The sequence below is a fragment of the Etheostoma cragini genome, chromosome 9 (genome assembly GCF_013103735.1).
Source record: "Etheostoma cragini isolate CJK2018 chromosome 9, CSU_Ecrag_1.0, whole genome shotgun sequence".
NCBI classification, from domain to species: Eukaryota; Metazoa; Chordata; class Actinopteri; order Perciformes; family Percidae; genus Etheostoma; species Etheostoma cragini.
Genome location: NC_048415.1, coordinates 22,266,166 through 22,289,558, shown reverse-complemented (window position 1 = coordinate 22,289,558; position 23,393 = coordinate 22,266,166). Strand labels below are relative to the sequence as shown.

The 23,393-nt window shown below is 40.0% G+C and overlaps 2 protein-coding genes across 6 annotated transcripts in view; one reads left to right on the top strand and one right to left on the bottom strand.

Moving 5' to 3' along the window:
• The first annotated feature begins 5,872 nt into the window (after positions 1–5,872).
• akr1a1b (aldo-keto reductase family 1, member A1b (aldehyde reductase)) lies at positions 5,873–10,753 on the top strand. Of its 4 annotated transcripts, none has more exons than XM_034880449.1 (9): positions 5,873–5,922; positions 6,911–7,006; positions 7,706–7,825; positions 7,902–8,053; positions 8,350–8,545; positions 8,653–8,852; positions 9,228–9,300; positions 10,033–10,119; positions 10,503–10,753. In XM_034880449.1, the coding sequence occupies exons 2-9, from the start codon at positions 6,926–6,928 to the stop codon at positions 10,566–10,568; spliced, it is 975 nt and encodes a 324-aa protein (XP_034736340.1). In that variant the 5' UTR covers positions 5,873–5,922; positions 6,911–6,925; the 3' UTR covers positions 10,569–10,753. The 4 variants fall into 4 exon arrangements, with proteins under 4 accessions (XP_034736340.1, XP_034736338.1, XP_034736341.1 ...); XM_034880447.1 differs by lacking the exon at positions 5,873–5,922 and adding an exon at positions 5,948–6,068; XM_034880450.1 differs by lacking the exon at positions 5,873–5,922 and adding an exon at positions 6,268–6,288.
• Positions 10,754–13,224: 2,471 nt separating this feature from the next.
• The window catches only part of c9h19orf44 (chromosome 9 C19orf44 homolog), a 15,827-nt gene continuing 5,658 nt past the window's right edge, over positions 13,225–23,393 (bottom strand). For both annotated transcript variants that reach the window (XM_034880416.1, XM_034880415.1), the window contains 4 exons: positions 20,576–21,056; positions 18,317–18,406; positions 13,816–13,982; positions 13,225–13,411 (listed from right to left, as the gene is read on the bottom strand). In XM_034880416.1, coding sequence (XP_034736307.1) covers positions 13,325–13,411; positions 13,816–13,982; positions 18,317–18,406; positions 20,576–21,056 — 825 coding nt within the window. In that variant the 3' untranslated portion in view covers positions 13,225–13,324. The remainder of the gene's footprint in view (positions 13,412–13,815; positions 13,983–18,316; positions 18,407–20,575; positions 21,057–23,393) is intronic.

Genomic DNA, 23,393 nt, shown 5'->3' with positions numbered 1-23,393 from the left:
CCCAGGTGTGGACTCCAACTGGTAAGCTCAAAAGAAAACTGGTTATATAACAGTTTGACCATCAAAAAGTAACTAATAATGTGCGCTTGCTAAAAGATACTTTCTTCTAAATCAAATAAAGTATGATACATGTAACATGAAACAAGTGTCCTGTAAGTTATTTTTAACTGAATAAATGGTTGCAACAATGAAGATGTATACACAAAATCATATCAACTAAACCTAAGGGAAAATATAAGTGCATGAGGTTACTGCTCTTACGCTGATTGTGTGGCCATGGCTGTGGCCATCACAATAGGCAACACCAAAGGCAGTCGTAATATTTACCTAGCAGGCTAGGCTAACGCTGTTGTGCTAAGGTCCGGCAGCGTTAGCTAGCTGTCTAAACTTGTGAAAGCCAAACAACATCCCCATCCCAGCTGTGTTTCACTTTCCTTCCAATAGTATTATCGGTTGACACCATAGACTGTTAATATTAAAAGACCAGAAGCCACATTAGGCCAGACCAGTAGCAAATACAACGCAGGCTACTCTGTTTGCTCCCCAATGTGACATCATGCAATGCATTGTGGGGGAAAAAAGGAAACGCTGTAAATACTGCCTACTTTTCGTAATATATTCAGTTTTGCGATATCCAACACCATCAAATACAATGGATAACAGTTAAAATATTTATCGTTGGCTAACAAAAAACTGTATTAAAACAAAATATAATTTTACTTACCGGAAAAACTGAACTGCCAATTACTGAGTGTCATGCCGTGCAACCGACCGCTAAGAAGACATTATTATCCGACCTAAGTGTCACAGCCACAGCGATGAAACATAGTCAACCCCCAAAAATTAAGTTTTTGAACCATGGACAAGCTTTGCTAACACTCTATCCTGACTGACAGGCCGAGAACTGTCAATCACATCATAGCCACGCCCTAAAACACCCCCGGCTTTATCGCCGATTTTAAAATCAACGAGACCGTAATTTAAAAAATGATCATCATTTTGTGTTGCAGAATACTTAAAACTAGCGATCAAGACCACAAACTCATTATGAAGATGTTTACTGAGGTAATACATCTCTAAAAACCCTCTGCAGGAATTCAGATAGAATGCAGGTTTAAGTTTCTTCCGCAGTTGTTGCACTTTGCCGAACCGGATGCTCTGTCCATCAAAAATATACAGTCAATGGTACAGACAGCTCCCATAGTGCCATTTTTAAGCTACAAAGCCATCACCTGCAGTTGGCATTAATTTTGGTGCCACTTTCAAAGTAAACTTTACATCTGAAGCGTTTTGGAGACTATTTGTCCGTTGTTTATTTCTAAAGAAACATGACAATGTATAAAAGGCTCCATTATCTTGTACCTCACAGTATGGCTCCGTGGCAGACGTTTTTGTAAAAATAGGCTAACCGTACGTTCACACCGCCACCGACTTGAGCTGCAAAAAAGCTCTGGTCGGCCCGCCAAGGACGCTTGTCAAAAACTACGGGGAAGCTTTCAGACGCTTTAGCCACTCTGACGTGTCGGCGTTCAAGTTCAAATTCAAAAACCTTTATTTGTCCCCAAGGGGCGATTCATTTTGCTGCAGTAGCAAAAGATTGACACACAGTACATGACAACAAAGACGACAACATCAATTAAAATACAGTATCAAACCAAATGGCAAAAATAAATGCCACAACCTTAAAAGTTTAAACCCCAGTGTACCTTATGTGCCGACGTTACCTAGTCTTTCCAGAGTTAAGCAGAGAGATAGCAGAGGGGACGAAGGAGAATTTGTACCTATTAGTTTTGGCTGGTGGCTGACTGAAACGGGAACCATAAGGCAGCAAATTAAATGCTACATTTAGGGAGTGAGAACTATCGGACATAATGGATTCTGCCTTTTTAAGCATGTCTGTTGTACAGATCAGTTGGTGTCATCTGCTGAATCCCAATGATTTTGCTGCTAACTTTAATTACCGTTGCTAATTTGTTTTTCATTTTTAAATTCAGAGAAGCATACCAGCAAATACATGAAAAGGTAAAGATAGACTCAATAAAAGATTTATAAAACAATGTCATCAGGGATCTGTCCACTTGAAACTTAGCTAGCTTCCTCTTCGTACAGCGCAATTGGTCAAATCGGTGTTGTGAGCAACTTAATTCCATTCCCACTTTCGTAAATATTTCGCGCTTGTCCTCTGTGTATCATTGGATAATTATGGATCCTCGCGAAGTAGTTGTGTTTGGTGCTGCTTCTGTGTTGTATTTGCGGAGAAGACGTCGTACTCGGAGATTTTGGGTTCACGACACCCTCCAGGACCGTTATCAATTCGGAGAGTATCACAGGCTGTTGCAGCAACTGCGGCTTGATGACGAGAGGTTCCAGCGGCAATTCAGGCTGGACACGGAGCAGTTTGACAGCGTACTGTCCAAAGAAGGGCCGCTCATTATGATGAATAGCACCAATAACTACCGTGCAATATGTCCTGCTGAGCGTCTGGCTATTTGCCTGCGGTTCTTGTCCACAGGGGACTCCTATCGCTCTATTGCTGCCAGCTATCATATGGGAGTGAGCACTGTGTCCAACATTGTCCCCCAGGTCTGCAGGGCCATATGGGACTCCATGGTAAAAGAGTACATGCCAGTGCCCACCACAGAGGATTGGCTGAGCATTGCAGAGGGCTTTTCCCAACTGCCTTGGATCCATTGATGGGAAACATGTGGTAATTAAGGCTCCCGACAATTCAGGGTCCATGTATTTTAATTACAAGTGGACTTATTCAGTTGCGCTTCTGGCAGTAGTAGATGCCCAATACTGCTTTCGGGTAGTGGATGTGGGCAGCTACGGGTGGACGAGTGATGGCGGTGTCCTGGCCAACCCCACTTTCGGCTGGGCACTGCTGGACGGTGCCTGCCCCAGGATGCTCTGCTGCCGGGAGCTGAACATCTAGGACCGCAGCCACATGTTTTTGTTGCGGATGAGGCTTTCCCACTGCGCCACAACCTCATGCGGCCTTTTCCCAGCTCCAACCACTCTGGCAGACGCAGAGTATTCAGCTTCAGGCTGTCACATGCTAAGCTGATTGTTGAAAATACCTTTGGTATTCTCACATCTCAATGGCGTATGTACAGAGGAGTCATTGGGGTCAGCCCTGCAAATGTGGACGTCTATGTGAAAGCTACCTGTGTCCTGCATAATTTCCTGAGGAGGACCTCCAAGACGCCAACCAGGGCGACTATACCACCACCAGCTGCGGACAGTGAAGTTGCTGGCCTACAGGCAGTAACTGGGGTGGGCAGCAACAACTCCACACGAGAGGCCATCCGTGTCCGGAAGACACATACATCCTATTTCTCCACTGAGGGAGCTGTCAGCTGGCAACCCGGAGTATAAGCCTAGTGCTTCAAACGGCTCTTTTAAGAGCCACCAATTACATAAAAAGCATAGTTCCCATAGCTAAGCACCTGTACAATTTTAAACTATATAACATGGATTTAAAAATAATAAACACACAACCATGAATGTTGAAAATATTTTACAATATTTATTGGAAAAAAATACAATTCACAACGTAACTTTATTTAAATTGTCACTTTTATTTTGATGATGCACCCCGTTCCTCACTGCAGATCTTCTTCTTATTATAAACTTTTTATTATTATTATTAACTTTTATTATTATTATTATCTTTTATTATTTTTATTATTATTATTATTATTAACTTGTATTATGTGTATTGTGTGAATGATACTGTGTATGTGCACGTGCATATGAGGGAGAGAGAACAGGGGGCAGCTGACAGCACTGCGAGGGTAACAAGCTTACTAACAACCCTCACAGTGTTGTCAGCTGCACCCCGTTCCCCTCAGCCCAAGGGTCAACCTCACGACACTCATACCCTCATACACCAGGCGATGCATCTCAAACTTGAGATCCTGCCTTGTTCTCAAAGACAGTGTTTTGAAGTCTTCCTGCAGGCTTTAAAAAAAAAAAGCTATCACTATCTTCAGGAGGAGGCTGAGGAGGAGGAGGAGACGGGCTGGGGACAGGTACCGGTCTGTTGCTCACAGCCTCCAATGCTGTGAGTAGTCTCTTCTCAAAGTCAGAGGTGTGGGGCCTCTTCCTTCTCTGGGTGGGCTGGCTTGCTCTCTGCACTGGTGTGTTGTCTGATGCCTGAAGCTGTTGTGCCTGCTCTTGTGCCTGAAGCTGTGGTGTCTGCTCTTGTGCCTGAACCTGTGGTGTCTGCTCTTGTGCCTGACTGTGCCCGGCCATGGCAGTATCACTGTTCTCTGGCCAGTGTCCACTGTAATCTATGACTTCCCCTCCACCCATATTAGTGGACATGACCGCACTGTACGGCCATGGCTGGACACTGCTTGCACCCGCGCCACTCCTTTTGCCTATCTTTTTCCTTCTTTCTTTCCTTCCTGAACATGTCCCTCGAGCTCTTCCATTTCTTTTTGAAATCATCAGCTAGTTAACAGACAACAGAAAAAACATAAGCAATGTGAATATTTAACATCACAGAGCAGCTACTTTACATGAAGACCTATGTTTCTATCTCGTAAGCTTAACTTTGTCAGAGTTGCTATAGCATGCTTTGAGGCTGGCATTATAACTGTCCACTAGGGTGACAATATCAGTTACCTATTAATCAAGGAACTAGCATGATAAACGTTTTTTTTCTACAGGAAATTTTAAATCCATAGCAATCACTGCACTATAATATCTCGTGTTTAATCATATGCTGCTGCTATGCAGGGGGGGGGGGGGTGTTGATTTTTTGAGTATCTGTCTGAAACCGTTTAAACCTACAATGAACAGTGGAATGGAGATGACATGAAATGCCGAAAGAATGAATAAAAAAAACTGGCGGTAACTTTATGGTGGGCCAGATGTTGTAGTCGTAAACCTCCCGTTTGACACAACTCATTAAGTGCATATCACTAAAATGCTTCTACTTTTATTACTTTTGCGCATTTAATAAGGGTAAATTGATCTGCCAAACAGATTGTACCAGACTACCATGAAAAGGCGCACTGCTCATTTCCCTCATTTAAAAGATTATGAATCATCAACACGCATTTTGCCTACTCGACGGACACACCAACTATCTCGGCTACTTGCCATGCCTCGTTGTTTTTAACTGGTCCTGTAAATAGCCCAAATAGTGCTTCTCTGGTTGTCATTTTCTGACGCTCGTGCTTTTATTTTGAAAGTTCTGACCACCGGAAGTAAATGTACGGCCACAAAACGAAAACGAAAAAGCGGTCGAACGAAGGCATATAATAATATTGTTTAGCACCTGGCTGTTAGAGGCACAATGTATGTTAGTTTTACACTTCATTTATGTTACAACTATCTGTAGTCTGAGTTACGTTGTTGTTTACCGTTTTGTAGTTTTGCTGAGATTAGAGAATACAAGTTTGCAAGTTAAGCTAACAGTAGCATATTTCCATTAGCATGTCACTTGAGAGATACTACAGCGAATTGTATGTAAAGTGAAGGTGTCGTGTTTTCTCATGTTTTTCATGTGAAAAATTTCAACTTTCTGATTTACGCTCAACACGCTCAAAACGCCCACAAGGCGACGCCGACAGATTTGCCGCTCCTTGCAGCTGAGAGAAGCCGTTTTCCATTGAAAATGAATGACTTACGGTATCTTTAGACGCACAAGTCGGTGGCGGTGTGAACCATAGATATATAGTAGTAGTATATGTAGTATATAGTGTGAACGTAGGTTACAACTTTCAGACACGTTGCCCACGTCACAACTACGTCGTCAAGCTCAGTTGGAGGCTGCGCAGTAAAGCCTAGCCATCACCGGAAAAGTGCTTCTATTTTTCTTCACTGGTCTCCGTCCAGAACAAGGGGATCTCTTGGTACAAGAATCCTTGTTCGAAGTCGCAAGTTGTTGTTTTTTTAAATCTTGAAACAGTAAGTTGGTGACTTAAACTGTGGAGAGAACCGCTGATGACCAGCTAGCTAATGTTATGTAAATTCTCTGAACCGACCATGCAGTCATCAAATGTTAGGTCCTAAAGCAGATGTTCCGTCGTTTATGTTTTGACAATGGCAAGCGGGAGGGTAAGTCGAAAACTTTGAAAATAACATTAGATTCCAAATAAAAAAAGGATAACGTAAGTAACGCTAAGTCAAGTGCGAGAGTCTATTTCAGGAGAAGCTATTGCTAGCTTGCAGATAACGTTATTCTGACTAGGGCTGAGCGGATGGACAGTTTGCTAGCTCAAGAATATTAGCGGACGTCAACACTAATGACCAGATGGAAAATCTTAAAACAGCATAATGTTACCAGAGGCTTAAACATTATTGTATTTCTAGAAAGAATATAGTACGCGACTGTCGTAACCACGAGAACAAATACCGTTAGGTGTGTCCTGTTTACTGCCGATTGAAAGCAGTGCCTGAATTGGACCCTAAAAAAGACAGCACGACCTAGATCTTCCAAGTGGCACTGGCATCTCAGCGGTATGGCGTCTGACCTGTGTGAAAACTTCCAAGACTGCGGCAGATGCCAGGACAGTAGCAAGCAAGTGGCATTCGTTCGACACACGTAGATAATCTGCCGAGCGAAGCGGCACAACAAATCAGGATCGAGTGAGAGATACACATTTTTTTTTTTTTTTACTTTTGTTAACATTGCGAGATGGGGCTAGTCTTTGGGGGAGGTCCGGGCTCTTCGAGTCCTTAAAGTTTTACCATGCGGCACCCTTTGCCACTGTTTGCTTGTTGCATTTTCCTATTACAGTTTGCGAAACAGTATACAACAAATATATCCAGTGCCATAGCCAAAATATAGCTGAAGCAGGCTAATAGGAGTATTTTTCACATACATCTGAGTGAGCCAAGCAGCTCAGCTCAGCTCACCTCACTGACTGAATCATGCTCTCCTTTACCTTTCAAGGTGCTTCTGAGAGGCATGAATGACTTTGCAGTTCTTAACACAGGGCGGAAGATGCCCCTGCTTGGACTAGGGACATGGAAAAGTGAGCCAGGAAAGGTAGAGACTACTCTTACATCCTCCTTAAAAATTTTGATTGAAAAATTTTTTTTTTTTACATGATTTCTCTATAACAGATACATATAAAACAGTTGTTGTCTGTCTCTAACTACGAGTTTCATTTCTCCTCATGTATTAGTAGATTTTGCAGCTTCTGTGAGTTTTGCAGAGTATGTTAGCCTCTAATAACTCATTTTGGTTTATAGGCCTGCTACTTTTTTGTTTAAGCCTCACTGCTTATTAACCTCTGTTCTATTAGCATCAGGCAGCAGTTTTAAGTGAGAAAGTCTCTTGATAAACCCCCTGCACACTATTTGCTTAGCAAACAGCAGAAAAAGTTAGCAGCTAGCAGACAAAAATAAGGAAACATTAAGCAGGTATACAGCTAGATATTTCCTTACAGACAAAACAGAGCTAAAGGAGAGTAAATTTTACCTGTATTTTCAGACGTAAAAACACATGACTTGAATACATACCAATGACACATGAAGAAATACTAATGTTGCTGGATGTGTAAATTGGCATATTTTTACTAACAAATCTTGCAATAATAAAATTTATAAAAGTTATGTCAATATTGGACATATTGCTTTCCCAATTGGCTAAAAGAATCCAATGCTGTAGTTAATACATTGACAGAGGTTTATGTAATGTACATTTTGCTAACCAACAGTTGTCCTATTTTTCCCACTGTCACAGGTGAAACAAGCAGTTATTTGGGCATTGGAGGCTGGCTTTCGCCATATTGACTGTGCAGCCATCTATGGAAATGAAGTTGAAATCGGAGAAGCCCTGCATGAAACATTTGGCCCTTGCAAGGTAAAACAGCTTCACCAAATTGCAGTAAAAACTCAAAACATGTCAAACAATGTACAACATGTTGTCTTCTCACCAGGCCCTGAGAAGAGAGGATGTGTTCATCACATCCAAGCTGTGGAATACCTGCCATCACCAAGAGGCTGTGGAGCCAGCTCTCCTGAAGACTCTGAAGGACCTGAAGCTGGAGTACCTGGACCTCTACCTCATCCACTGGCCCTATGCCTTCCAGTAAGCTCAACCTCTACAAAAGGTTGTAAAATTAGATGATTAACTCGTTATTCTGAGAACACCACCTTTTCTTGACATAACGAGCGAATTAACTTACTAAATCTTTATCCAAAGACAACAAAATGGGTTACTTTCATTGTGGACAGTATTTAAAAATATTTTTGACACGAATTTTAGTATTTTCTTAAGGAAATAAATGAAAGCAAAACTACAATTTTACTGGTTTTCCACTTCAGTCTGTCATTGGTTGCATTTCATCTTTCTTTTAAATTGTGTTCTCATTTTGTATCTCCTAGACAAGGAAATGTTCCTTTCCCCAAAAAGGAGGACGGTACCTTGCTGTATGATGATATAGACTACAAGCTGACATGGGCTGCCATGGAGAAGCTGGTGGAGAAGGGCCTTGTCAGATCCATCGGCTTGTCCAACTTCAACAGTAGGCAGATAGATGATGTCCTGTCAATTGCCAGAATTAAACCCACTGTCCTACAGGTAGAGAGTGCTTGTGATGAGGTTAAGTGTGAACACCTCTGTTGCATGTCTCCAGTTTGGTTTTCCGAAAGCTACAGAAAACACTAGTATGTGTTCTTATTGGGCAGGTAGAGAGTCACCCTTACTTAGCTCAGGTAGAGCTGCTGGCCCACTGTCATGACCGGGGCCTGGTGATGACAGCCTACAGCCCCCTGGGCTCTCCTGACCGGGCTTGGAAACATCCAGATGAACCAGTTCTGCTTCAGGAGCCTGTGATTGCTGCACTAGCAGAGAAATACAAAAAGTCCCCTGCTCAAATTATCCTGAGGTGATTTTACTATTCACTTAACTGATTAGATTGCAATGTACTTTTTCCTTCTATTTTTATCAAACAAATATTATCTCACAGGCTATATTAGAGATTAGATTTCTTTAAATATAAGATCTTACTGGGTTATTAGCATATACAGTAAAACTGATGTGGCTATCTTGTTATTTTTTGCATGTTGTAGCCAACTAAAAAAATCATGTGTGTACTTTACTACTGGTCATTTTCCAAATTGTTCTGAGCAAGTGCATATTGCTTTTATTTGTCTACACATGGTGTACTTGATTTGTAGTAAAAGGTCTAAAATATACACTGGTATGGTTAAGAAAGGCTTCAGTGATTGCACATTTCAACAAAAGTTTGTTATATTTGCAGGTGGCAGACACAAAGAGGAGTGGTAACAATCCCCAAAAGTGTGACAAAGTCCCGTATTAAAGAGAACATTCAGGTAGTGTAAAACTTTAGTCATAGCAATTCATTTCCAAATCATGAGGCTAAAATGCAAAATAGACTCCAGAATTTGAAGTAAAGTGAGACCACCTTCTGCTGCTCTCCCTCTCCCATCTCTATCCAGCCCTTTCTATCAGACAAGTTTGGGCAAATTTACGGACTTCCTTCAGTAACCTGTTTGAGTACTAGTCATTCATTTTATCCCAATGCTGTTATATAGCAATTAAAAAAAAAAAAAGCCATTTGGAATTACTTACTATGATTCAAAGCTCCAGCTAGCTACATAAACATGAACTTGAATTAGCTGCAGCCGTGACAATTTTGGCTACGGTCAGCAGAACTTTCCCAGAAGGGACTGGGATGTGCATCTGGATTTGTAGTGCAGCCAATAGGAATGCCCTGGCTCTCTGAAATGACCTGTGATTTGCCTACATCTCCTGTCCTGGGATAGATTTTGTAAAGCTTTAAAACAGTGCCAAATAGGCACTGTTTTACACACAATATGCTGGAAGATTGTGGATGTTTTGCCAAACAAGGCTAACAAATATGGCCTACTCAAGATTTAATTACATTTTAATGTAAAGTTTCCAAGCACTCAATAGCTAATTATGCTGAAAAAAAAAACTATGCACATACAGTATGTATTAAACTGTGGTTCAACTAGTTTACCATAGTATGTATGTTGTATGTATGTATAGTTTGTTGTATTGATTGTCATTTTCGATGTTAGGTGTTTGACTTTCTCCTTGAAGAAGAGGAAACTAAAAGTATTACAGCCCTGCACAAAGGCTGGCGGTACATTGTACCAATGATCCAAGTAAGTGGACTCTTTGTAATTAATTTGTATTGATAATGTTATATTTAATCTTTCAAGTCTACTGGAAAACTTTACATCCAATCGAGCTCAATTATAAGAGAAAAAATAGTGGAGCCTGTGCTATTAAAAGAGCAAGTCCTGGTCTAAGAATGATTTTAATAGGTGGTAATTTTCTCTTTCTAAAGCGTTTTTATTCTGGTAAAGGGTTAAAAGGTTAAATTCCAAAGCCTTGGATGTTAGCATTGGTTTAAAAAAAAATGTCAGTATCCGCCCACAAAGTCTGCATTTTTTTCAATTCCCTTCTCATACAGTTTGGGGAAAGGCAAAAGCAGCAAGTGTGTAGTGGAAAAGCAGACTTTTTAACTTTGGTCTGGATGTTGCAGGTGGAAGGAGAACGTGTTCCCAGAGATGCAGGGCATCCTCACTACCCTTTTAACGACCTCTACTGACGACTCAGACTCCAAACTAAATTTGTGCCTTTAACATCCTCAATACCACCCTCTACATCACTAATAAGTATTTGTCTTCAGATTATGTCAAATCCTGCTCCTCGTGATGAACAATGGAAAATCAAGTATTCCTGCATACATTCTACGTACATATTTTTAAAATAAATATTTTGTTACTTCACTTGCAGGTGTCTTTATTTAAACGGTTGATATTCATAAATGAACCCTTGTTGAACAATGTGGTGTACAATGTGACAAGTATAAATTAGTAGTTAAATACATTGTTTAATACTGTAACGCAGATGGTGAGGTTTATGTCTAAGATTTTTAATTGTTTGTGTTGTCCATCTAAAATTACATATAAAAACTACAATATAAGTAGAACTAGAATTTCTTCAGTAGAAGTGTGACTTACTCAAGAGTAATCAATTAGATTACTCATTACCGAAAGAAGTAACGCCATTATTCCCATCACTGGTTTTTAGCCTCTAAACATGTTCAAAATCTCTTTAAAAGGGCCTACCCACGTGACGTGATTTCTTCTGACTGAACACAGTGAATCTGGCTGCTGTAGATGTGACAGAAAGGCATGAAAATTGTGCGAATTCAGCTCTGTTCAGTTCCTTTGTTGAGAGGCAGTTAGAAAGCTTAGGGACTGTCTACAAACTACAACACAGAAAAGCGATAAAACTAAAATATGTAGGTTAAGTTTTTCAAAGTTTGCATTCAAGTCCATCCACAACCTATTCGTTGGATCTCATCCAGCATTCAACTCCCTCTCGCTCCCTCAGATCCTCTTCCTCCATACACCTCTCTGTCCCCTCTGCCCGTATCACCACCATGAGGAGCAGAGCTTTGCTCCCCGTCTCTGGAATTCATTATCACCCCAACTTTGAAACATTGATTCATCCCCCCCCCCCCCCCCCCCCCCCCCCCCCCCCCCCCATTTCAAATCGCAACTCACATCTGTTTAAAACTGCCTATTCCACTTAATGTCCATTGCTCTGCCTTTGTCTGTTATTGTTGTATACTTTACTTTTTTTGCTGTTTTTAAATTTCTTATGTATCCCTGTACGGTGTCCTTGAATGCAGAGAAAGGCGCCTTTAAATAAAATGTATTATTAATAATATTGTCACTGATTTCAAATAAACATAAGCATCCAGGAATTGAAAAAAAAAAAAACATGTTTCGGTAACTTATTCCCAGTTTAATAAAATCTACAAGTCTCTATGCACATATCACCAAGTAGCTGACAATACACAGGTGGTGGCTGGAGCAGGCGCTGTGTACTCCATGCTTTAGGGTGAAATGCTGTTCCATTGTGCTGGGTCGTTTTACAGTTGTGTTCAAAATAAGAGCAGTCCAACATCACTAACCTCATAAATCTTATTTTTTGGTAGAATTGATATTTCTACATGTCAAATAAGTTACTAGTAAGTGTTGTAGAGTCATAGAAAACCAACAGACCCAACAGTCATGCATGCTAATCATTCTGTGTAATTTAATCTGTAATTAAAGGGGCACGTTCAAAATAATTCCAGTGTTGTGTTCAATTAGTGAAGTGATTGATTCTGTGAAGAAACAGGTGTCAATTATGGCCCATATTTAAGGAAGGAAGGAAGCAAATGTTGTGCATGCTGGTCATTGTGGACTTCACACTGAAATACTCAGCAAAATGGGTTGTTCCAGACATTGCTCTGAAAACACTGCCCTTTGATTAAAACGTTGACTTGAGAGGGAAAACATATAAAGGGCAGGAAATGATAGGCTGCACAGACAAAATAATTTCACATGCCTTGAAATGGCATCCAAAGCCTGAACGACGTGGGACAAAACAGTCAACTACCATTTAAATGGATCAAAGAATAGCCGAAATGGAAAAGGCTCAACCAATGATCAGCTCCAGAAAAATCAAAGAAGACTTAGTTACCTGTGAGTTCTGTTCCAATCCATGCAACACAGATGTGAAGCAGTTATCAGAAATAATGGTTATGCAACTTAATATTAGTGCAGTAATTTAAAGCAAAGTAAACCCTTAGGACAATTTTTCAGTTTTAGTTTTTTGAGTTTGAAAAGAAAACTGCAAAACTATTTTTAAAGCTATTTTTCTTTTTGAACAGCCTAATTATGTGAATGTGTGTGGATGCATTGATATTATATAATTAAAGCTAGTCTAAGGATTTTGATCATTATTCACTTAACACACTGCTATTATTCTGAACACAACTGTACACATATCTTGTGGCCACGAGTTAATCAAAACATGAGAACGGGTTAATTAAAACGTAGGAACAAAGTATCTTGTGAGCAGGCAATAGCATTTTGTGACTCTATACTTGTCACCTCTGCATTGGTTTATTTTGTAGGGCTGGATCCAAATATTACAATTTTTTGTTCAATAGGTAGCGATTTGATGTTCTATTTTGGGATTTGAATATTTGTTTAAGAAAAAAAAAAAGCTCTGAAGCTTAAAAAATTGTATTTGGTATAGCCCCATTATTTGGTCAAAGTTAGTAAGTACCTTTCAACTTTCTCTATAACTTGCCTTGAAAATGGTCCTTGTGACCAAAACAGCGACCCACTGCATAACTGCAAAGGGGGAAAGTTTGTGCAGTTTTTTTTTTTTTTTAAATAGACAACCACCGTAATTCTTCCAATTGTAGGAAAATATATTTTAATTATGTATACAACTTATTTTAACGATGACATGGCAAATGTCTGTTGTTCAGTAATCCAGGACATTCGGTAACCGTGGTCAGACATGGGAGTCTCTAATCTCCTGCAACACCTCTTCCAAAGCTTCCTCCATTGTCAGTTTGGGAGGTCTGTGCTTGCAAATGTACTGTGGAGAAAATTACAAAATGCTGTAGATAAACTTAGATAAGAGTTAATTGTCTACAGGTTTCAGAAAGCCACTATTTATTGGAATTTAGAATGTAAAACAAGTTTAAACTGTGACTGTTTCTGTTCAATGTATCTGTACTGACTGATTTTCCACTTCACTAAATAACAGATCAGCTACATCAGTTATTGAATGCAGGAACGTTGCGTGCAACAAATGTATCGCAGAGATAAATATGGTGATAAAATGTTTGCTCTATTATAAATTGGATATTCAATCAATTAGGCTATTAATCAGCAATAAAACAGGCATTTCTTTGCCTTTTGCAGGAAAGTCTACTGTTCCGGATTACTCACAACTGTATATTAATGTGTTCCGTGTGTGTATGGGGAACTATGCTTTACCTCTTTGGTGTCCTCCAGCATGTTGTATCTGTAGTTTGGCGGTCCCAGGCTTTGCACCAGGCTGGAGTGAAGATGTCGGCCTCTTTCAATGAAACATCTTGTCATGGCAAGTTGCTGTTTAAGCATTTCATTGAGTGTAAATACAGCTGGGTCAAAGGTGCTGAGAGCTGAGGGAAGAACGCACACACACACACACACACACACACACACACACACACACACACAGCAAAAACAAGAAAAACAACACATTAGGGAAAATGTGGTCTTACTTGTGAAGGAATCTGCCACCATTGGTACTACTACTGTGAGATGAGATGAAAAGAAGTGAATTATTGTCTTCACCAGTTCCGTACAACAGCTTTTACAACAGTTTCGACAAATACGTGTACATAATACTAACAACGTAGGTAAAGCCAGGAGATGGTCATCTTAGATTGGCATAGAGACTGGAAACGGAAAAAAAAACAGCCAGCATAGCTCTGGTCAACAGGAAAGAAAAGCACCAACCAGCACCTCTAAAGCTTATTAATTAACATCTTGTTTAGTCCATTCTGGACAATTTCTTGGCTAGGCGCAGTGACTTGTCTAGAGGCTTTGCAAAGTTAAGCTAACCCTTGTTCCTGACTCTAGCATTATGTTTAACATGAGATTGGTATCAATCCTCATCCTATTATCGGTTAAAAAAAAGTGTACTCCCAAAATGCAAATTTTTTCTTTAATCCCTTTAACAGCCTAGTGTAGCATTGCATGAGTACATTTCAGATATATTTTGCTAGCAGGTTTCTAACACACATTGTCCATTCATCTGTAAAGGGCAACTGTTATCTAAACACTCTACAAACGTGCCTTGTTGAGCCCCCCTCTCTCCAACTCTTAACCATCAAGAGCTCTGTTGTTAAGGAGGTGGAGTCATTCAAATTCCTAGGCACTGTCATCAAAAACAACCTGAAATGGGAGGAAGACAGTTCCTCACGACACCTCCGAGGTGACGCCTGGCAACCCAGGTGCGGTCCCCTCTGCTTTTACCCCTCTAGCTGGTCAGTTTTCTTTTCAGTTGGGGTCCTTTCTTTTCAGCCAAAGCCAGTTACTACTTTGTTCGGCAGCCTCTGACAGTGCTCTGAAAGCTTGTTGTAATGCCTGTCCTATTTCAGCAGCTTGGTTGTTGATGCAGCTACAAAGCCTCTGCAACCGACCTCTACTGGGCATCTGGGTTTACCAGCCCTGTTGTACTGCCTTGGCTTCTACAGTCATGGACAAAATAATTGGCACCCCTGGAACTTTTCCAGAAAATGCACCATTTCTCCCAGCAAAGTGTTTTGGTATACACATGTTTCTTACCTTTAAGTGCATTGGAACAGCACAAAAAAGCAGAAGAAAAAAGGGAAATTTGACATAATTTTACAAAATACTCAAAAAATGGACTGGACAAAATTACTCTATTAAAACTGTGGGTAAATAATTTCATTTGAAGCATGCGATGTTCATTTAAACTCACCTTTGGCGCGTAACAGGTGCTGGCAATATAGAAATCAAAACTGAAGCCAGTAAGTGTATAAAAGTTGGCTCAACCTTTGTGTTGTGTGCCTGTGTGTGCAACACTAAGCATGGAGAAGAGAAAGAAGAGCCGAATTGGTCTGAGGACCTAAGAAGCAAAATTGTGGAAAAATAGTCAATCTCCAGAGATCTTAAAGTTCCTGTGTCCACTGTGGCAAATCTCCCTGGACGTGGACAGAAGAGAATAATTTATGAAAGAATGCAATGCAGGATAGTTCGAATGGTGGATCAACAACCTCTGTCAACTTCCACACAAATTCAGGCTGTCCTGCAGGGTGCATCAGTGTAAGCTCGAAGCATACGTCGTCATCTGAATGAGAAGAAGCGCTATGGAAGGGACCGAGGAGAACCCCACTTCTGACACAGAGGCATAAAAAAGCCAGACTGCAGTTGAAAAAAATGTACCTGAGTAAGCCTCAATCCTTCTGGGAGAATGTTTTGGGACAGGTAGAGCTTTTTTGGCAAAGCATGTCATTCTACTGTTTACAGAAAACGGAAAAAGGCCTACAAAGAAAAGAACAAAGTACCTACAGTCAAGCATGGTGGAGGTTCAAGGATGTTTCGGGATTGTTTTGCTGCCTCTGGCACTGGGTGCATTGAATGTGTGCAAGGAATCATGAAATCTGGAGACTATCAAAAGATTTTGGCCCATAATGTAGGGCCTACTGTCAGAAAGCTGGGTCTGTGTCAGAGGTCATGGGTGTTTCAGCAGGACAATGACCCAAAACATGCCTCAAAAAGCACCCAGAAATGGTTGGAGACAAAGCACTGGAGTATTCTAAAGTGGCCATCAATGAGTCCGTATCTAAATCCCATAGAACACCTATGGAGAGATCTCAGAATTGCTGTTGCAAGATGGCACCCTTCAAATCTGAGAGACCTGGAGCAGTTTTCAAAAGAAGAGTGGTCCAAAATTCCAGCTGAGAGGTGTAGGAAGCTTGTTGTTGGTTATAGGAGGCAATTGGTTTCAGTTATTTTTTCCAAAGGGTGTGCAACCAAATATTAAGTTGAGGGTGCCAACAATTTTGTCCTACCTAATTTATGAGTTTTGTGTAAAACGATGTCAAATTTGCCTTTTTTCTTATACTGTTTTTGTGGTGGTCCAATGCACTTGCAAAGTAGCTGGGATAAAACCTCTCCTGAAAAACCCTCTCTCAACCCTGAGGTCTTAGCAAACTATAGACTTATATCTAATCTTCTCTTTCTCTCCAAGATCCTTGAGAAGGTAGTCGCTAATCAGTTATGTAATTTTCTACATAACAATAGTCTATTTGAGAACTTTCAGTCAGGATTTTTAAGCATCACAGCACAGAGACGGCACTGGTGAAATTTACTAATGGCCTTCTAACTGCTGCTGGCAAAGGACTTGTCTCTGTACTTGTTTTACTATATTTTAGTGCTGCATTTGACACCACTGACCATACAATCCTGTTACAGAGACTGGAACATTTAGTTGGCATTAAAGGAATTGCACTAAGTTGGTTTAAGTCATATTTATCGGCTTGATCTCAATTTCCTAATGTTAATGATAAATCCTCCAAGTACGCTAAAGTTAGCCATGGCGTTCCACAAGGCTCAGTGCTTGGACCAATTCTCTTCTCCTTATATATGCCTTCTCTAGGCAATATCATTAGAAAACACTCAGTTTACTTTTATTGTTGCGGATGAAACCCATTTATATCTATCAATCAAGCCAGGCGAAACCAGTCAGTTAGCTAAACTTCAAGCATGCATAAATGATGAATGAAATCCTGGAGGACCTACAATTCTCTGATGTTAAAAAAAACTGAAGTTATTGTGCTTGGCCCTAAACACCTTCAAACTTCATTATCTAGGGATATAGCTCTGGATGGTATTTCCCTGGCCTCCAGCACTACTGTCCGAAATCTAGGAGTTATTTTTGATCAGGATTTATCCTTTAACACCCATTTAAAACGAACCTTAAACAGCCTTTTTTCATCTTCATAACATTGCAAAAATTAGAAACATTCTGTCTCAAAACAATGCTGAAAAACTAGTCCATAAATGTGTTACTTCCAGGCTGGACTACTGTAATTCTTTATTATCAGGATGCTCAAATAAGTCCCTTAAGACTCTCTAGCTGATCCAGAATGCTGCAGCGCGTGTTCTCACAAGAACTAAGAAAAGAGATCATGTTTCTCCAGTATTAGCTTCTCTGCATTGGCTTCCTGTAAAATCTAGGATTGAATTTAAAATCCTTCTCCTGACCTACAAAGCTCTGAATGGTCAAGTACCATCTTTTACTTTCCCACTAGAGCACTACGATCCCAGAAAATTGAATTTGATGTGACAAGGTACACTGTAGGTACAGCCACTTTCTTGTTCAATCTAAATACTCAAAAATGGTCACCACACAGTTTGACAAAATGTTTCTTTTAATAACTTTTCATCTTTAAGGTGTGGAGATGATACAGACTAGGGCTGCACAATATTGGAAAAATCTTACACTGCAATTTCCCCCCCCCCCTGTGATATATATTGCAATAAGAAAAAAGAAAAAGTAATTTTTAAAAGATGACGTAAATAAATATTTGGAATTAATAAACCATTCTTGACTAATGCGATGAATTGTAGGGGAGTGCATCTACATAGAAGAAAAAAGTTTGCAAGTTTGGTTAGTTTATGTTAAATCGTACTGCTGGACTAAATTCTTTTAACTTTGTATGGGACGCTAACAGACATGTTTGTGCACCTATTCCCAAAACCATTAAGATACATACATTTTCACTGGAATTGATGCAACCGCCAATTTTGGTGAAATTTTGAGTACCCCTCAAAATAGCAAATCATTTGCCGGATAAAAAAATAAAAATAAAACAAAATAATTCCGTTTCTATAGGGCCTTGGCAGAATGCCTTCTAGTGTTCTATGTGTATTTATGTTGTATTTAGTGTATTTTTTTATGTTTATATTTATTTTATCTTACCTTCCACCATTTCTGCACTGAGAGTGTGAGCAACCACTGGGGTGTGATCCAAGTATGTAATGCCCATTGCAGGACTCAAAGTAGCCATACCTACAGAGTGAGGAGAGACAGAGATAAGAAACAGAAGTACTAAGCTGTTTTATACAACACCTTCAGATTCCACGTGATTGTCAAATTAATCTTGATGAATAGTGACTACTGTAAAGAAATGTGACAGTGGTAGTGATGATTAGTGCCCCTACCACATCTTAGGGCACTTTCATATCTGACTTGTTTAGTTCGGGTGAATATATATATATATATATATATATATATATATATATATATATATATATATATATACACACACACACACACACACATACATACACACAAATATATAAGGTATAATAAAATAAAAACAATAAAATGCACTGCCGGCATATGGTAAAGGTATACACATAAAATCATCACTCTACCTGGTGTTAAAAGCCAAAGAAAAGAGGTGGGTTTTAAGAAGAGTTTTAAAATGAGACAGAGAGGAGGCCTGTCTAATGTGCAGAGGCAGCCCATTCCAAAGTTTTGGAGCGGCAAACGCACGGTCCCCCCGGAGCTTAAGCCTAGCTTTAGGCACCGTCAGGAGCAGCTGGTCAGCTGACCTGAGAGATCAGCTAGGGCTGTAGGGGTGCAGCAGCTCAGAGAGGTAAGGGGGGGCAAGGCCATTCAAGGCTTTAAAAGCAAATAAAAGAATTTAAAAATGAATTCTAAAATTGACGGGCAGCCAGTGGAGTGAAGCTAAAATAGGTGAAATGTGCTCATACTTGCTAGCGCCTGTTAAAAGACGTGCAGCAGCATTTTGTACAAGCTGAAGACGAGCAATGGAGGACCTGCTAGCCCCCATATAAAGTGCATTACCGTAATCCAGCCGAGTTGTCAGAAAGGTATGGATTACTGTCTCAAAATTTTGTCTCTGAAGGACTGGTTTAATTTTTGCTAGCTGCCTTAACTGAAAAAAGCTAGACTTCACCACAGCTTTAATCTGGCTGTCAAATTTAAGGCCTGAGTCCACTTTTACACCCACATTTTTTACAATCGGCTTGCGATACTGCGCCAAAGAACCCAAATCAACTTGGGAGGTCAGAGAAGTGCCACCAAAGACCATGACTTCGGTCTTTTTTTCATTAAAACGCTTTTAATCGAACTCTTGAGCGATTTATTTATCATGAGAACGTGATCCGGACCTCAAACCGCACAAACTTTATATACGCCGCAAGTTTGAGTTAATGTCCCCTGTAGTCAGGTGTGCTTTGCAATCTGCGATGCAGCAGAGCAGCAAACTGTAGCAACTTGCAGTGTTTCTCTCACAGAAATAGACAGCAGTCAAGTAGTCGTCCGCCACTCGCCTCTCCCTGTTCAAACTAGCTACCGGTAAAGTTGGAGAGAGACACTGCCAGAGCAGAGTGAAATCTTGGGGACCAGAGCAAATGTAGTAATGCCATTTGCGAAATAATGTCTGATTATATAGCCTTAAAGAAATGAGCTGGTTTCCCCATGGAGATGTAAGAAATATGCACTAGTCCACACAAGACTGTATTTTCGAAAAAACTAAAAAACAAACAAATTCATGCACATGGTTTAACACTGTACGTACGGATTCATAACAATCTGTGCTCAAGGCTTAATAAACGTGAGCAAAGTGGGAAAGATATTCACAGATTCAAAATTCTGGGATCAATTACTCTATAGCAAAATTATATTATATCACAAATAACGCATCTTTCCTAACGTAGTAAAGTTAACATTGAGCTAAAAACTATTTTTTATCAAAATGAGCCATCCTCCAACCTGGAGAGACCTTGGTCTCTAGTAGCAGCCGGCAGTGCTTAGACATATATTCTACACTGACACAAAAATATGTATTAATTTAATGATTAAATAAGGTTGTGTCTCCAAACTTATGTTTTAACAGTAAGTGCTTGGAGGATTCAAGTTATAATAATAAGATATATAGAATATCTTTCCTATTTTTCTCACGATAAAACTGTGTGCACAAATTCATAATCCTTTCAGCTGACCCCAGGGGGTTTCCTACACATTTGACCAATAAGAGGAGTGAACTTTCTTGCGTGATTTGCATTGATGCATTTTGCTACGCTTGGATTTTTCCAGGTGTGAAGCCAAACCCAGCGAAGTTTACAAACTCATCATCAGACTAAAGCAAAAAAACTATGGGTGTGAAAATTCCCTTAAATATACAAATGTCATGTATGGCAGACTAACCTGCGGGCCTTGTTAAAGCCAGTTGAATGGGCTGAGTCTGTACTTCTGCCTCTTTTAAAACCTTTCTTGTTGAAGCATGCCTTCTTGACTTGCGAGTTAGGCTCCAGCTGTCATGTGATACAGAGAATTTGGAGTCCCTGCATCTGCATGTGTTACAGTGATCTAGACTCTGTGAGGTGTAGGAGCGACCTGTGTCTGAGAAAGTGCTCAAGTAATTATCTTCTGTCCTCTCACAGGACACATCTGAATCCTCCTCTCTGACCTCTGGTACCACCTTCTCTTCATCTCCATCTTCTTGCAAGTGCTCTGAAATCTGGTTGACACTGTATTTTGACTCTGTCTTGTTCTCACTCTCAAAGTCCTTTTGATAGTCCAATGCGCCCTCCTGCTGCTCCTCTTTCTTCTCCTTCTCATTATATCGTAGCTGCTGTTGATGTCTGTTAGGAGATCCAAAAAGACGGGTGCTTTGTTTGACTTCTCTCTGTTTAGGCAGTAGGGAGGAAGCAAACACATTAGCCAAGTGCTTGATCTATGGTTCTGCGAGTATTCACGTAAAGCTTTTGCTGTAGCCTAGTTAAGTGGCCTGGTGTTTATACTTGTGCGTTGCTGTATGCAATGGGCTGGCGAGCGAGCGCGTGCGTGCGTGTGTTCTCGTTAACTGTATAAAAGATACCTGGGGGGCAGAAATTTTTCTGATTGAGAGGTGGTCAAATACTTATTTCCCTCATTAAAATGCAAATCAATTTATAAAATTTTTGACATGCGTTTTTCTGGATTTTGTTGTTGTTATTCTGTCTCCAACTGTTCAAATAAATCTACCATTAACATAATGGACTGATCATTTCTTTGTCAGTGGGCAAATGTACAAATTAGCAGGGGATCAAAGACTTTTCACCCCTCACTGTATGAATGTATAGAGCATGATAAAAAAGGTGACTTTGAAATTGTGATGGTAACGGCGACGCGAGGAAACATTTCGGTGCATTTAAATTTTGTGCTGGTGCACCTAAATGAAAAGGTTAGTCGCACCAGTACAAACAAGGCAAAAAGTTTTTCTGGAGCCCGGAAATCACACTTGTTTTATATTTCTTTTATAGATTTACTTGAATACTGTTTAATGTACCTGGGTTGAACTTGAGCAAAAGTATAATTATTGCAAGTTGTACTAGTTTTTGAATTGGTTTCATAAAAGAGGTCTGTTAATTTTGATTGCAACTGTCTTCGGTATTCGGATTCCTCACTTCATTAGAATAATGACAGGCTCCTCTTTTGTAAACAGCATAATTTTCTGGGGCTATGCAAACCTGGATTACTACTAGTGTGGAATTATTCTACAATAGTCAACCTACTGCAATAATTCCTCTCTTAGCAAACAGAAAAAACATACAGCCATGGACCATAAAGTCAAATTTTGAAAAATATCGTCATAAATTTTTGGTCATACTGCCCAGCACTAGGACCATTATTTAATTTCAACTAATTTGACTGTTTATCTGCCATCTCTGAAAACCTTTGCAGGGTAACCGCTTCATCTATCCTGAAGGTAACTAATAACGAATGGCTATCAGATGCTGTTTGAATGCATGATCTAAACTTAAGCAGATGTAGTATGTGTGTATTTGTTTAGGAAAATTACCGTAGTGGGCTTCATTGTAAACATTGACACAATGGGCTCTAAACTGCTGCAACAGCTCTGCCAAGTTCAAGCAACAAGTATGAAGGTAAATATGGTGTAAAATGTGAGAGCGCGTAGATGCGATGTGAGCACTTGTAATATGATTTGAGAGCTTGTAAAAAAATCTGTACTTGTAGCTGTGGTGTGAGCACTTGTAGAATATGATTTGAGAGCTTGTAGAGAAAAAAATCTGTACTCGTATTTTTTTTTCTCACTTCAGTCACTTTTCCAGTAATTACAACCATTGAATGTGCTCTCTCGCAGTGGACTGCAAAGAATAGGTATAATTAATGATTTGAAAAGAGTGCACTAACAAGAAGGAATATTATACAATACAGTTGTGTGTACTGTTTTCAGCTAATGGGGGGTGACACGACGGCGGTGTCGCAATCGTCATCCTGGCGTGACACGGAGCAAATAAAAACATCACATTTATTTTTGTTAATCAATAACAAAGCAGGAATTGTTTTTTGCAAAACACAATAGCAGACTGGAATGCTCTCCCCCTGGTGAAATTCACAATTTTCCAGTAAGTGCACATGGCATTGCGCGATTTGAGACAAAACTTCTCTGTCAACATTTACTCACTATGCAAGACAGTACATAGTGCACAAAGTGTACTGTCTTTAAGTGCACTAACGTAAGTGCGCGATTCGAGACACACCATTGGTGTCTTGGAGCAATAACAATCAAAAAAATCAACCAAATCTCTATATTTGTTTTTGTTCTAGACAGGCACAGTTGTCTTACGGTCATTACTTTGAATTAAAACCACTACTGAATTGTACTGTGTTGGTAGGAAAATGTATGGAGTATAAAGACAACATAAGCCTCTTTCCCCATCGGTTCCAATTTAAGCAATTCTAAAACTTAGGTAAGATGATAAGTTAAGTGGTTCAATCCTGGAATGGCAAGTCAGAATTACATGTCATATCTATTGTTCTATATCTATGTGTGGGACAGCATGAGCGCCCGTTCAGCACTGCTTGCAGCTTTAATTAGGGCCCGAGCACGAGTGCTAGGGCACCAACGGTGTCCTAGCACGAAGTGCAAGGAACCTATTGCTTTTGTAGGGATTATTATTATTATTATTATTATTATTATTATTCCGCACCGTTGCACTCATTTTTGAGGGCTTTCTCA

Bases quoted from the DNA above. Each gene is read 5' to 3' on its own strand.
- akr1a1b (XM_034880447.1), top strand. From the start codon at position 6,033: ATGTTCCGTCGTTTATGTTTTGACAATGGCAAGCGG. The intron at 7,007-7,705 runs GTAGAGACTACT...CCACTGTCACAG, and splicing joins GGAAAAGTGAGCCAGGAAAG to GTGAAACAAGCAGTTATTTG. The intron at 8,054-8,349 runs GTAAGCTCAACC...TGTATCTCCTAG, and splicing joins CACTGGCCCTATGCCTTCCA to ACAAGGAAATGTTCCTTTCC.